This window comes from Macrotis lagotis, chromosome 5, assembly GCF_037893015.1.
Source record: "Macrotis lagotis isolate mMagLag1 chromosome 5, bilby.v1.9.chrom.fasta, whole genome shotgun sequence".
Lineage (NCBI taxonomy): Eukaryota > Metazoa > Chordata > Mammalia > Peramelemorphia > Peramelidae > Macrotis > Macrotis lagotis.
Genome location: NC_133662.1, coordinates 12,962,780 through 12,975,363, shown reverse-complemented (window position 1 = coordinate 12,975,363; position 12,584 = coordinate 12,962,780). Strand labels below are relative to the sequence as shown.

Here is a 12,584-nt window from a genome sequence, read left to right as displayed (position 1 = left end):
TCCTTCTTCCACAGGATAGCTCTCCAAATAAATAAAAAATGTATGTATGAAGCTACATAGTAAGACTTAAAAAGATATGTTTACTCTTTGACTAGGTTCTTCTACCAGATATATATATACATTCCAGAGAGGTTACTGAAAGGAAATATGAGAGCAATCTGTATCAACAAAATTTCTAGGGGCAGCTAGGTGGTGCAGTGGAGAGAGCACCGGTCCTGGAGTCAGGAGTACCTGAATTCAAATCCAGCCTCAGACACTCAAACACTTAATAATTACCTAGCTGTGTGGCCTTGGGCAAGCCACTTAACCCCATTTGCCTCGCAAAAAAACCTAAAAAGAAAAAAAAGAAAACCAAGGTGTCCTTAGACTGTGGAATGACTTAACAAATTGTAATATATGAATGAAATGGAATATTATGCCATTAGAAATTATAAATATGAAGAATTAAAAGAAATATAAAGTGACCCAGAACAAAGAAAGGACCAAAAGAGCAATCTACACGTTAATTACAACCATGTAGCTAAGGAAAGCAATAAAGTAACGAGAATCAAAAAGGATTGATGTCAATATACATTTCTTAGGGATATAATTAACATCAGTCAACAGAATGACAATAGTCACAGGCATGATTAAAAATGTCAATTTTTTTGGTTAGCTTCAAGTTCCATACTTACCTTCTGATTTTTTTTCTAGTGCTATTCTTCATATGATTCAATATTTGTACTTGTCAATCCTTGGTATAAGTACCCACTAAATCATATTTCTTATGAGAGCTATAGAATATAAACCAGAAGAATTTTCCTAGTGGTGTAGGGAGTAGTAGAGAAAAAAGATGATGCAAAGATACAAGTAGACTGGATGATTCATTCTAAGTAGTATATTGGAGAAAAACTGGAAGAAAGGGCAAGTGAGTCAACAGAAAAGAGAGCAGCAGCTATTGTCAATAGATCTGAGAAGGGCACCAACCTTTCTGTTGGTTGACTGTGATCAACATAAGAAACTAGAAACTAGGGGAGCAGTGGATAGAGCACCAGCCCTGGAGTCAGGAGGACCTGAGTTCAAATTTGGTCTTAGGCATGTAATAATAATTTCCTAGTTGTATGGCCTTGGGCAAGTCACTTAACCCCATTGCCTTGCAAAAATCTAAAACAAACAAACAAACAAAAAACCTAGAAAGTAGACCCTCTCTCTGAAATGTAGAGCTGAATGTTCTGGAAGGAGGAAGAGAGACTTTTGTGGCAGAGGACTGGTCTGGGGAGTTTAGTTGCAAGGATAGTTTTCCTTATATGTATGATACTTTACTGTACATGTCCTAGTAGAAATCTGCCTTGGGCTTCTTGATAGTTTTGTCACAGAGTACATTGGAAGGATGGACCTAGTGATGCAGTCATAGGTGTGGTGACAAGTGTCCTTTATAGCAACTTCTCATTACTTGCCTATTCTCTTGGGCATGCATATTATATAGGTTAAGGTCCTGCTTTCAATGACTTAGGATAGAAGGTAGACCCAGAGTAAGTCTGATTCTTGTCAGTAATGCTGTCCTTAGTGAGCCTCCACATATTGTTTTCTTTCTTTTTACTCCCCCCCTTTTCACTAAGTATTTTCTGATATACCATAAGCTTTTTCTTTTCTTTGACACTGTGATTCGGTATCTCATTGCAGAATTTTTAATATTTTGCCTTTTTTTTGTATCTCTTCTATCACCTGGCTCAGTATCTTTTACAGCATAGGAATTCTGTACAGTATGTAATTGTTGTTAGATTGACACAGGTGGCTTTTGCTTAAAAAACAGAAACTGAGATCAGTAGGTCCCCATCCTCACTTTGCTATAAAGTAGATATTCTCTAAAAGGTTTTGATGAATCATTGCCCCGTTTGAGAGGAATTTCATCCAACTGAAATCCAACTGATAGAAACTATAATTGTTTTTTGGGCACTTAATTTTGGGAGGCAAAAACAAATCACATGAAAAAGATAAAATTATGTCAAAGACAACTAAAATACTCATTAAAATCCTAATTTTATAAGCACTGTTATTAATATAGCACTTAAGAATTTAAAAGGCACTTTTCTCATGAGTTGAAATTATTATTATCCTAATTTTACATATGAGGAAATTCAGGGTTAGAGAAGTTGGTTAAGTGGTAAAGTCTACAGTCACATGATTCAGGAATTCTGGGGATATCTGAGTTAAAAGGTAGAATAGCTAGTTCCCAATTCTGCCAGAAGTGTAGTGGGAAAACGTGTTTCCTGGCTTTGTGTAAGGAGATTCATCTAAAAATAGTGACTGTGTGTGTGTGTGTGTGTGTGTGTGTGTGTGTGTGTATGTGTGTGTGTGTGTGTGTGTGTGTGTGAGAGAGAGAGAGAGAGAGAGAGAGAGAGAGAGAGAGAGATACATACAAAGAGAGGGAGACTAACAAAGAGACAGAGAGAATGGATAAGATTAGGGAATGATATGAGGGATATGATATTGAGTGGATGTCGGGCTAGATCGAAGTAAAACGAACTTTTTCTGTAGTGCCTCCCATACTCCATTCTCTAAAGACATCAAGAAGGGAAACTATGAGATTTATTAAATTTTTTTAATATGCTCTTTATCTAAACAGTAAATTTTCTGGACTCCCCTTGGGCTCTTTTGGGAAAGGTGGAACAGTGCCCAAGAGGATTAAGAATACAGAGTGTAGTATGACTGAATGTAACTTGAACCTAGGTTCTATGGCTCTAAGTTCACTGATCTCTTTTTTATTCCCCATTTTTGAACAACTGGAAAATCTATGTACCTTATTTTACTTTTTCACATTGAAAATTATATACTTTGTTTTGCTACAATAGGTACCTCCCACCAAACACCCCATTGCTTCCCCTTCTCCATACACAGGACCTTCCCTGAGAAGTTTGAATAGATGGTACTAATATTGACAAATTTATTTGCCTAGACTTGTTGCTTCTTAATATCGATTATATTCAAATTGTTAACAATGGTTTAATATAAATTATATAAATATATGTAAGTGTGTATATGTATGTACATAGATTGTCCCAAAAATTTTAGTGCATAAAACTTTATGCTGTAATATCTTAAAACCACTCTAAGACTTTTAGTTCATTTTATAGATACCTGTATATACATCTATGTGTACATGTATCTAATCTTTTGACTCTGTTATTTCACTCTCCATCACTTCAGAGTGTCCTTGATTGTCATATAGCAGGCACCTAATTAATGATTTTTGATTAATTGAATTCATAAAATTCTTCCCATATTTCTCTAAATTCTTAACATCTGCATTTTTCACAGTGCAGTAATATTCCATTATGTTAATATGCCACTGTTTTCTCAGGTATTCCCTATTCACTGAACACTCATTTTGTTTCCAGATTTTTACTAATATAAGTAATATTGCTGTAAGCCATCCCTTATTCTATACTGCCTGTAGCATAAATCCTGGGAGAAGTACAGATCCATCTCAATCTATAATCCCTCGGGGGGGGGGGGGGGGAAGGCCACTGAGTCTAGAGTAGCTAAAATTCTTTTGTGGGGGAATTAAGTTTTGAGGTGAGTCTCCAACTTAGAAGGGTGGTTCTTAAATAAGTAAAGAAGAGGAGAAGAAAGACCTTCTAAGCAGTTTTACAGCCATGAGCAAAAACATGAAAAGTCAGGTCTGGCATTAATGAGGAGCCAGGAGCACATCAATCCGAATAGAGAGAGTTTCATGAAGAATAGTAATAGAAAGTAAAAGCTGATGGGGTGTGTAGGGATCAGATTATTGCATCTCTTCCATGTGTCCTTGCCTACTGATACCTTCTTTTCCAAGTTACCTTGTATTTATTTTGTAATCAAACATGTTGCCTATCCTGACAAAATATAAGTTCCTTGAGTTGGGGGCTATTTCATTTTTGCTTTTGAATTCCATCTTACACACATCATTAAGAGCTTAACAAAAGTTTGCTTTTTCTATGAATGTTAACTTAAAGCATTTGTTTGGATTCTATAGGTGACAGAGCCATTGGATGAATTTAAGATGCTGAACTTTCATAAGATTAATCTGAGTAGCATGTAGAATAGATGTAGACACAGCAAAGCTGAGAAAAGACTGAAGACAAGAAAAGCATACTGTAAAGAGGACTACAATTACAAAAATCTTGATATGAGATAATAAAAACCTAGACTTGGGTGGAATAAGAGGAACTGGAGAAGTGTCAGATATAAGATTTACATATACTATATATATACATATATATATACACACATACATTTACACATGCACACATATATGCATATCATAATCAGATAATCAGATTCCCTCCCTAATTTTACAGTTCAGGCACCTGACGCCTCAAGTAGTTAGAGTAACTTGTCCAAAATCATATTACTAGCTAAATATAGAGACTGACTTGAAAACTAGACATTTGGAAACTTAGATTTCTGTTCTTTCAGCTATTATACATACCAAAGCAAACAAGTATATTTCATAGTAAGTTCACTTTCTTTGAAAAAAATGTTCTTTTGTCACTTGTTTTTACAACACAATTATTTCCTGACATTGCTTCCCCTACCTGTCCTGGCCCCACCACTGAATTCTCCTTTGAAACAGACAAATTAAGCAAAACCAACTCAAGCTGCCTTAGTCTGATAACATGTGAAACATTCTATTCTTGAAGACTTTCATGTCTTTATCAGAAGGAGGGAAATCAGTCAGCTAGTCTTCTCTGACTTGCTAGTCCAGTCAAGCTCAGTTTGACTATTCTTTTGCCTCTGTCTTTCTTTACCTATCATTTTCTAATGCCTTGTAATTTCTTTTAATAAATTTTTATTTTCTTTCCAAAAAAGGAGGGAAATGGGGCCAAGACTGATTGTGCAATGAATCTGAGCTCATTTACACAATGTTTTTGTTTATATTATTATAGTAGTTCTAAACTGTCAAACAGTTTTTCATAAAGGAAAAGTTGTAATAAATATAACTTCCTGGAAAATTTCAGTTGATCAAAGTATGATACCCCTAATGATTAATGATTAATCAAAGTTTGATTATATTTAGAATCATCCTCATTTAGAAGAATCAGTTTTTCTGAAGACAAAGTATTACAGATATAGTACATAACATAGGGAATACAATACAAATCAATCTCCCCCAAACTCCCAAATCATTTATACTTGCCTTTGAATAAATTTATATTTGCCTAATGAAGTCTGCTCTCCCCATTCTCCCCATTCCCCAACCCTCCCAAGCCCCTAACTCAACTCCTGGGTAACTATAAACAATCCACAAAATAGTTAATTCACAGAAAGAGGTAGCTCCCTTCCAGAATATAATTATAGCACAGATAAAAATGTTGATCTTTATTCAGTAATACAATATTAAAGATAATGTAAATAAATAATTTATATTCTATGAAGAAAAAGTTGTGTTATTAAAATCTAAACAGTGACAGTAACTTAATATGATGTATTCTTATGATTTTCCTAAGATGACTTACTCTAGCAAAGCAATTAAGTAGACGTTTATCAAAATCATCTGTTACTCTGCCTCCATATTGTACTTCTCCAATCATGTAGCGCACTGTAGTCCATGATATTCCCTGTTTTGTTTTTTAAAAAAAAAAATCTAGTCATAACCAACATCAATAAAATGAAGGATTAGAAACATCTTGGAGCTCTGATTCCAGAGAAAGAGTTGATGAAGTTGGGGCCAGGATTAGGAGTCTTGTACTTTTTGAAAACACTAAACACAATCATGTGAAAATTTAAGATGGATTAATCAGAGCTCACTTATTTACATTGTTAAATATTTATAATTTGTTTATTAAAGAAAATATGTAACAGGAAGCAGCAGTGTGTGTGTGTCCTATAGGTTATCTCAAGTAGGACATTTGATGACATGAAGTATGATTTCTTAGTTTCTTTACTTCTTTTTCCTGATTCATGACCTGAGGTTGCAAAGTTTTGAACATTGGGAAGAGAGAAGGAGAGAGAGAGAGAGAGAGAGAGAGAGAGAGAGAGAGAGAGAGAGAGAGAGAGAGTGTGTGTGTGTGTGTGTGTGTGTGTGTGTGCGCATGCGCGTGCACCCAGGTATGGGGACATGTGCCTGTTTTCTCATTGTGGATAGGTTAGAAATGGTTAAACAAGAAAATTGCTGGAGGAAAATCCATCCCCCAATTTGATGTGAACTAGTAAAATCAAAGATGTTGCATAAACTAAAACTTGGTAGACTGATTTGGGAATTATTAAGAATAAAAGGAATAAGTACAGACAAGATAATTACTCACTTTCTTGATATCACATTCATCAAGGTGGTTCTGTATAAACTGAATACTTGCTGAAAAGTCAGCTGAATTAAATTCATAAGGAATATTCCACCCTAAGGGACCAAACTTGCGTCGTTCCTTTAAAAATAATCATAGAAATACAAATGTTTAGTGGAACTTCCTTTTTTTCAATTTGATGTTTGTTTCTTCTTAATGGAGTGGAATTTAACAAACAAGAACAGTAAGAGTTACCAGAGATGCCTAAATAAGTTGGCAACAGTCTTAAAAAATCAAAGTGCATACATTAGGCAACAGAAATGATTTTTGGTCATTCTATACCCAAATAATACTTAAGAATGGATCTCAGAACTATTGGAGGAAAACCAGTATCTCTGAATTTAAAAAATTCAATTCAATCATTATTTCTGAGAATACATTTTACGAACAGTACTCTGGGTTTTTGGTATCTTCAAATTTAAAATGTTGTTAGGTCCTAAATTTTTTACTTTTAAGATCTTTGCTTCTGTGAATCAAGGGAATTTAAACTCTTTCCTAACTGATGCATTGGGTAATTTTGTTATTGGTAGGAAGAGAGAGAGAGAGAGAGAGAGAGAGAGAGAGAGAGAGAGAGAGAGAGAGAAGAAAGAGAGAGAGAGAGAGAATGAGTGAATGATCGATACAAAATCAAGTTTCATGTGATCACATGACCATCACTATAATTATCTCCCTTGATGCCTGTCCTTTCTGTTTACTAAATAAGGCTGAAATGTCAGACATATATAATAGACATAAGATGAGCCCTAACTCTCCTGTGTTAGTGTATATCTAGATCTATAACTGGTACCCAAGTAATTATTTCTATAAATGATTACTAGCAGAAGCATGTAGACACAGTACTTGGGGGGGGGGGGCTGGATAGTATTTTCCCTATGTACTAAACATGTAGAATCAGACTTTTGAGTACCCCTCTGGCCTTTCCCTTCTTGCCTCTTCTCTTCATTCCTTTGACCACACTCTCCTCTCTTCTCTCATTTCCTACCTCCAAGCACAAAGTAGACTGAGGAGAGTATGGTGAAGGCCTGTTTTATAGAAGGATCATTCCAATTTCTCTCCTTACTCCCCTGTTTTAGGCAGTATATAAATATGACTACTTTTGATCTTTGAATTTAGCATTTCATCTTCTAGCTCTACCCCCCCCATGCCTGAAATACACCAATTCCCCAAATACACCTTCAAGGGTCCCCTAGATTTTTCTTACATCTACAGCTCTAGCTCTTCCTAACTACCAGCCATTGCACTAGCAGTAAGGTATACAAAGATATAAAATGAAAACAATCCCCATCCTTAAGCAAACTACATTTTGTTGCCTATCAACTCTTTGACTCTATCTGAAGGGTTTTACCAAGCTATGCCTTTTTGTAGCCATTGGAAGTAGTTCTACAACATTTAAAAAACATTTTATGAGTCTGAATTGTTTATTAAATCAATGTACCTAGGTCTGGCAGGCATATAGGAAGGTCCTTGTCCTACAAAAGATAAGCTAAAAAAGATCATATTATTAGACTCAGGTTCATTGTAAGAGGTGGTCAGTTCTGATGTGTGTCATATATAAATTAATTTGAAGCTTTTAAAACTACATTAGTCTCTGATTTTTAGAAATCAAAAGATTAGACGCAACAGTTTAAAAAATGTTGAGGGGGTGGGATTTGGTGGCCTGAACCTATGTTTTCTTTATATGGCAGATTTCTCTGCCAGTGAAAACTGGCTGAAATTTTCATGTAACTTAAAGTTCTCAGTGAGCATGGGTATTACCGGAGTGATGGATGAGTGATAGAATCATCATTTCAAGAGACATGACTTGAGCCTGACTCTAAGGTTTGCCCTTATAAATTTATTCCACACTAAATCAAAGTTTTTATAGAAAAGATTGAAGTCATTGTCTGCTATGAAATTTTAGATAGAGGAGACACTTCACTTAATGAACACTATTAAGTGACATTGAAATGAATGTACAAGCTTCTTTCCCCTCCTTTTGCAGACTCTATACTATCAAGCACAGAAGTTTTTCCTGAGTTACTTGTTTGATGGGGAGTAAATGAAAGTTTGTGTCCTCTCAACCTTCTGCCCCATACACAGGAGAACAGGTGCATTGTAGAAGTTCAGAATCACTCTTGAGCAAGGTGGAAGAATCTGGTTTGATTTTATGCTGGTATGGCTTTACTTATCTTATGTAAGGATGTATTTTTAAAGCTATATTCACTTAACTTTAAATCTATATTAGGATATTTCCAAATTGGAAGAGGCTGGACTCCAAAGAATACTGATAACAAACTTTCCCCAAATCATCCATCTCTATGGAAGAGCCAGATTTATAAGAATCTAGAAATGGAGATAGTTAAATTGTCTGAAGGTTTAGTGACTTGCCCAGCTAGTAGGTATCTGAGGTTGGATTTGAATTCAGCTCTTGTTGTCTCCAGATCCTGTGCTCTACCCACTGTGCAACCTAATTATAATCCAGGAAAGGGATAAAGGGAGTAATTGGAAACATTTTTCTCTGGTCTAGTCAACTATTATTCATTCCACTTCTGCCAAAATAAAAATCAACAAAATATGTTACAGGAAGCAGAGTCTAAATCAGGGAGAATATCTTTACCATGATATTCCTATATGAGGTAAGATCCTCCAACTTAGAATCAGTTTAAAGTGAGACAAATATAGGACCAGGCTTCTTAAACTGTACTTTTTTTTTTTAGTTTCTTATTTTCATTTCAGTATTGTTGATTTCCTTTGAAATCTTTAATATATTGTTTTATATAAGCAAGATTCTGAGACAAGGTTCATGAGAGCTCCACCAAAAGGGTCCATGACACAAAAAAAGATTGAGACAATCTAATTTAGGAGAGAAATGTGATAGAAGTTAATAGCATCACAAAGGTATGCATAAGTTAAATAGGGATTGCTTCACTAAATCCTAGAAGTACTATCTATTAGTAGTAGATAGTAATCTAAGAAAGGAAAGCTGCTGGAATTTAGGATAGAATGAGAAAGCTTCTCCATCTAAATTCCTTACACATCCCCTAGGATCACATTACACTGTGTAATTGTATGTTTACTATAGGTAGGAAAAAATTACATCCTTCTCCTATAAATTTGATGTAATAATTGAATTCTCACTTCTTGGGATGGTAGCACAAAAAATAGTCTTTGCAGAATTGAAATCCCAAAACAAGTTTAAATAATACATCATTACATATGATAAAGTCTACTAAGGTGAACCATTCATAGTTTTTAAAATTCAAGGGCCATAATAAAAATAAAAAAAACAACAAAATATTAGCTCTATTTAACTATTCTTATGAAGAATGATGGTTATAGAAGTGATTATATGTTCTTGTCACAGATTTCTTCTTTAGATATGTGTAAACACCTGAATAGAGCCCAACAAATTGACTTGCCCTAAGAGATGACAGGAAAGATGAATAAGTCTGCAGAGTGAGCAACTGAATTCTCTATCATCCTTATGTAAAGTAACATTGATTGGCCACCTTGCTAAGCAAGGGATGATTTTTGGATTAGAGTCATTACTCTGTCCTTTACCTGGATTTCATTCTAGGAAAAAAACACGTTAATTCAAGACTAAGTTAGAGAGATCTCTTCTTCTCTCGGTACATAAGAAGCACACATATCCTGGTGCAGCTGTCAGCAGAGTGTGTTAAGAAAGTGGTTTTGAGGGCAGCTAGGTGGCGCAATAAGTGACCTTGGGCAAGTCACTTAACTTCATTGCCTTAAAATTTAAAAAAATAATAAAAAAAAGTTTTAAAGAAGGTGGTTTTGGGGAACCAACTAAATCAGAAGCAGCTCTTTCCCCACTCCATAATATAGTTGTATATAAAAGACCAAAATAATTGGCTATTACTAGTAATTTCACTTAAATTGATTTTAAAATGAAACTTGAACATTTCATCTATTCAATTAAATGAATTTTAAAATGCAAAATAGAATTTTGAAGTCTCTCAAATCTGGGTCACTTTCTGTTTTACCTCTGAGGACAGTATTAAGGATATGAAAAAGGGTTTACTGCCCACACTGACAAGCAGAAGCAAAGAGCAGCTAGTCTAATTGGCTAATTACTTTATAACTATTATGTCACTTGATTACTAAAGAAGTGAAGGGCCTAGGAATCTCAATACAATCTCAATAAGAAACATATTATGGGCAGGAAATTCAATAAATAAGAAGAAATCAATTTACTTAGTTTTGTTTAAGGACAATTATCCTACAGTAACTTAGTTTGCTATATACTGAAGGCAGAAGTTGCTTTTGAATACCTGTACAGTGGAGTGTAAAAAAGCCACAGTGTACAACATAGGCTTCCACATGGGCAAATTGCTGACATCAAGGAGGTCTTGATTAATTCCAGCAAACGTTCTTTTCAAACCCGCACGTACCCCTTGGGGTGGTTCATTAGTGAACTTTATAGATGTCTGCCATAAAAAAAAATATATGTATATATATTAGTTTTGATGCAGGGAATCATGGGCATAGGAAACACTGATTAATTGGAAGTTTTGTAATCTTTGGTTTGCACTGTTAAAATCTTGTAATCCTATTGATTCCCATAACCCTCTTTTAAAACATTTCACCTTGATCTCTAGTCGACCATGGCCATGGTCTCACTAGTAAGGCAAGCTAAATTACACAGGCGCACAAAAATCATCTTAAGACCACCCTGACCTGAATCAAACTCTCCAATGCATCACTCCCAAAAGGCAAACTCTCCCATGCTAGATTTGGACAACTCTCAAGACACTGCCTTTCTCCATGGGCCCTGAGGGGGAGCATTTTAAGGAGACTGGTAGGTGCTACTTCTCTGTCAATCTAGCAGCCAGCCTGCATGGTTAATTTGCATTACTAAAATCCATATGGCCTTTAATTTCTTTTAACTTTCTCTATCACTCTCCTTGTGTTCTAACCGTTTCTTAATAAATCTCTTGTTTTCTTTTTACACCTGCATTCCTGGGTCAATCCATGATTCATCGTGAGAAACTGCAACAGTTTTATTCATGAAAAGTTCATGAGTCAAAAAAAAAGTCTCTAATTTGAAAAAGTCAAACAGTTTTAATGATACATTTAACTGTAGGTGAAGTTCAGTTAAGTACCCACTGATTAAATTAAATAAACCATAAATCAGTATACAGTGCTAAAATTCACTTGTGGGAATATTAACTACCTAATCTTGATGACAGCATATGATTTTTATAGTGGAGATTAGTGTCCTCAATAATTCTATATTTATCCAAATTACTACAGACTCATTTGTGGAGCTAGAACAATTTAACAACTCATATTTCCACAATACTGTGAAATTTCCAAAGGCTTTCCTCAGGTCAAATCCTATGGGGATAGGTAGTGTGTGATTATAACCATTTTACAGAAGAGGAAACAGAAGGAAATGATTTGCTCATGGTTCCATAGTTATCAGAGATTCCAGATGTCATGCAACCAACCTGTAGCAATGTGATTGGAAATTTGTCATGTGCTTCAGTAGTTATCCAAACTCGAAAAGTGTCATTATTAGCTTCAACAGTAAGTAGTGTTTCTAATAATTCTTCCATGAACTCTAGACCAAGGTGACAATTCTGAAGTAAGACCCAGCCGCCCTATATCCAAAAAACAATTTGTTACTCAATTTCAGTAAAAATTTGCATCAAAAACCAATAGTCAATGATGTCATTTTTGCATTGTTGTAGAACAGATATATAAAATTCTTTTATTCCATATATGGTTTAAAAACTTTTTCATGTTTTCATGTGGTCATTTCACTTACTTTGATGAACTAATAACTTTCAAAACCAAATGGATTTAAAATAATTTTCTGCATTATCTAGTAGATGAGCAGAAGAAAAAAAGCTAGCCTTAGATATGCAGTATGAGAACCATCTAGGGATAAAAATGAGTACTTTGTAGACTAGAATGGCCAGGCCCTAAATATACATTTTCATTCTTTATAATAAACCAAGTAGCAGCAAATTCAATACATAACATTTTACAAAGACTGATCTAGGGGCAGCTAGGTGGTACAGTGGATAGAGCACCAGTCTGGAGTCAGAAGTACCTGAGTTAAAATCTGACCCTAAACACTTAATAATTACCTAGCTGTGTGGCCTTGGGCAAGCCACTTAACCACATTGCCCTGCAAAATACCTAAAAAAAATAAAAGACTGATCTACTGTAAGAGACTGTTGAGGGTCACAGGAAAGTCATTGTGTGACTAGGAATGACTTATCAGTCCTCTTGCCCACATGCATCAAATAGCCTACCTATCAGGGTCAGCTCTCA

The 12,584-nt window shown here is 35.1% G+C and overlaps 1 protein-coding gene and 1 long non-coding RNA gene across 2 annotated transcripts in view; one reads left to right on the top strand and one right to left on the bottom strand.

Annotated features, from left to right (window-relative positions):
* Positions 1-4,179, top strand: part of LOC141523568 (uncharacterized) — a 50,045-nt gene extending 45,866 nt beyond the window's left edge. The window contains exon 3 of the long non-coding RNA XR_012478512.1: positions 3,995-4,179. This is a non-coding gene — a long non-coding RNA (uncharacterized LOC141523568). The remainder of the gene's footprint in view (positions 1-3,994) is intronic.
* Positions 1-12,584, bottom strand: part of LOC141523566 (dynein axonemal heavy chain 8) — a 412,522-nt gene that overhangs the window by 47,707 nt on the left and 352,231 nt on the right. Inside the window, exons 84-87 of the mRNA XM_074236848.1 lie at positions 11,753-11,905; positions 10,574-10,729; positions 6,267-6,383; positions 5,478-5,579 (exon numbers count right to left, since the gene is read on the bottom strand). Coding sequence (XP_074092949.1) covers positions 5,478-5,579; positions 6,267-6,383; positions 10,574-10,729; positions 11,753-11,905 — 528 coding nt within the window. The remainder of the gene's footprint in view (positions 1-5,477; positions 5,580-6,266; positions 6,384-10,573; positions 10,730-11,752; positions 11,906-12,584) is intronic.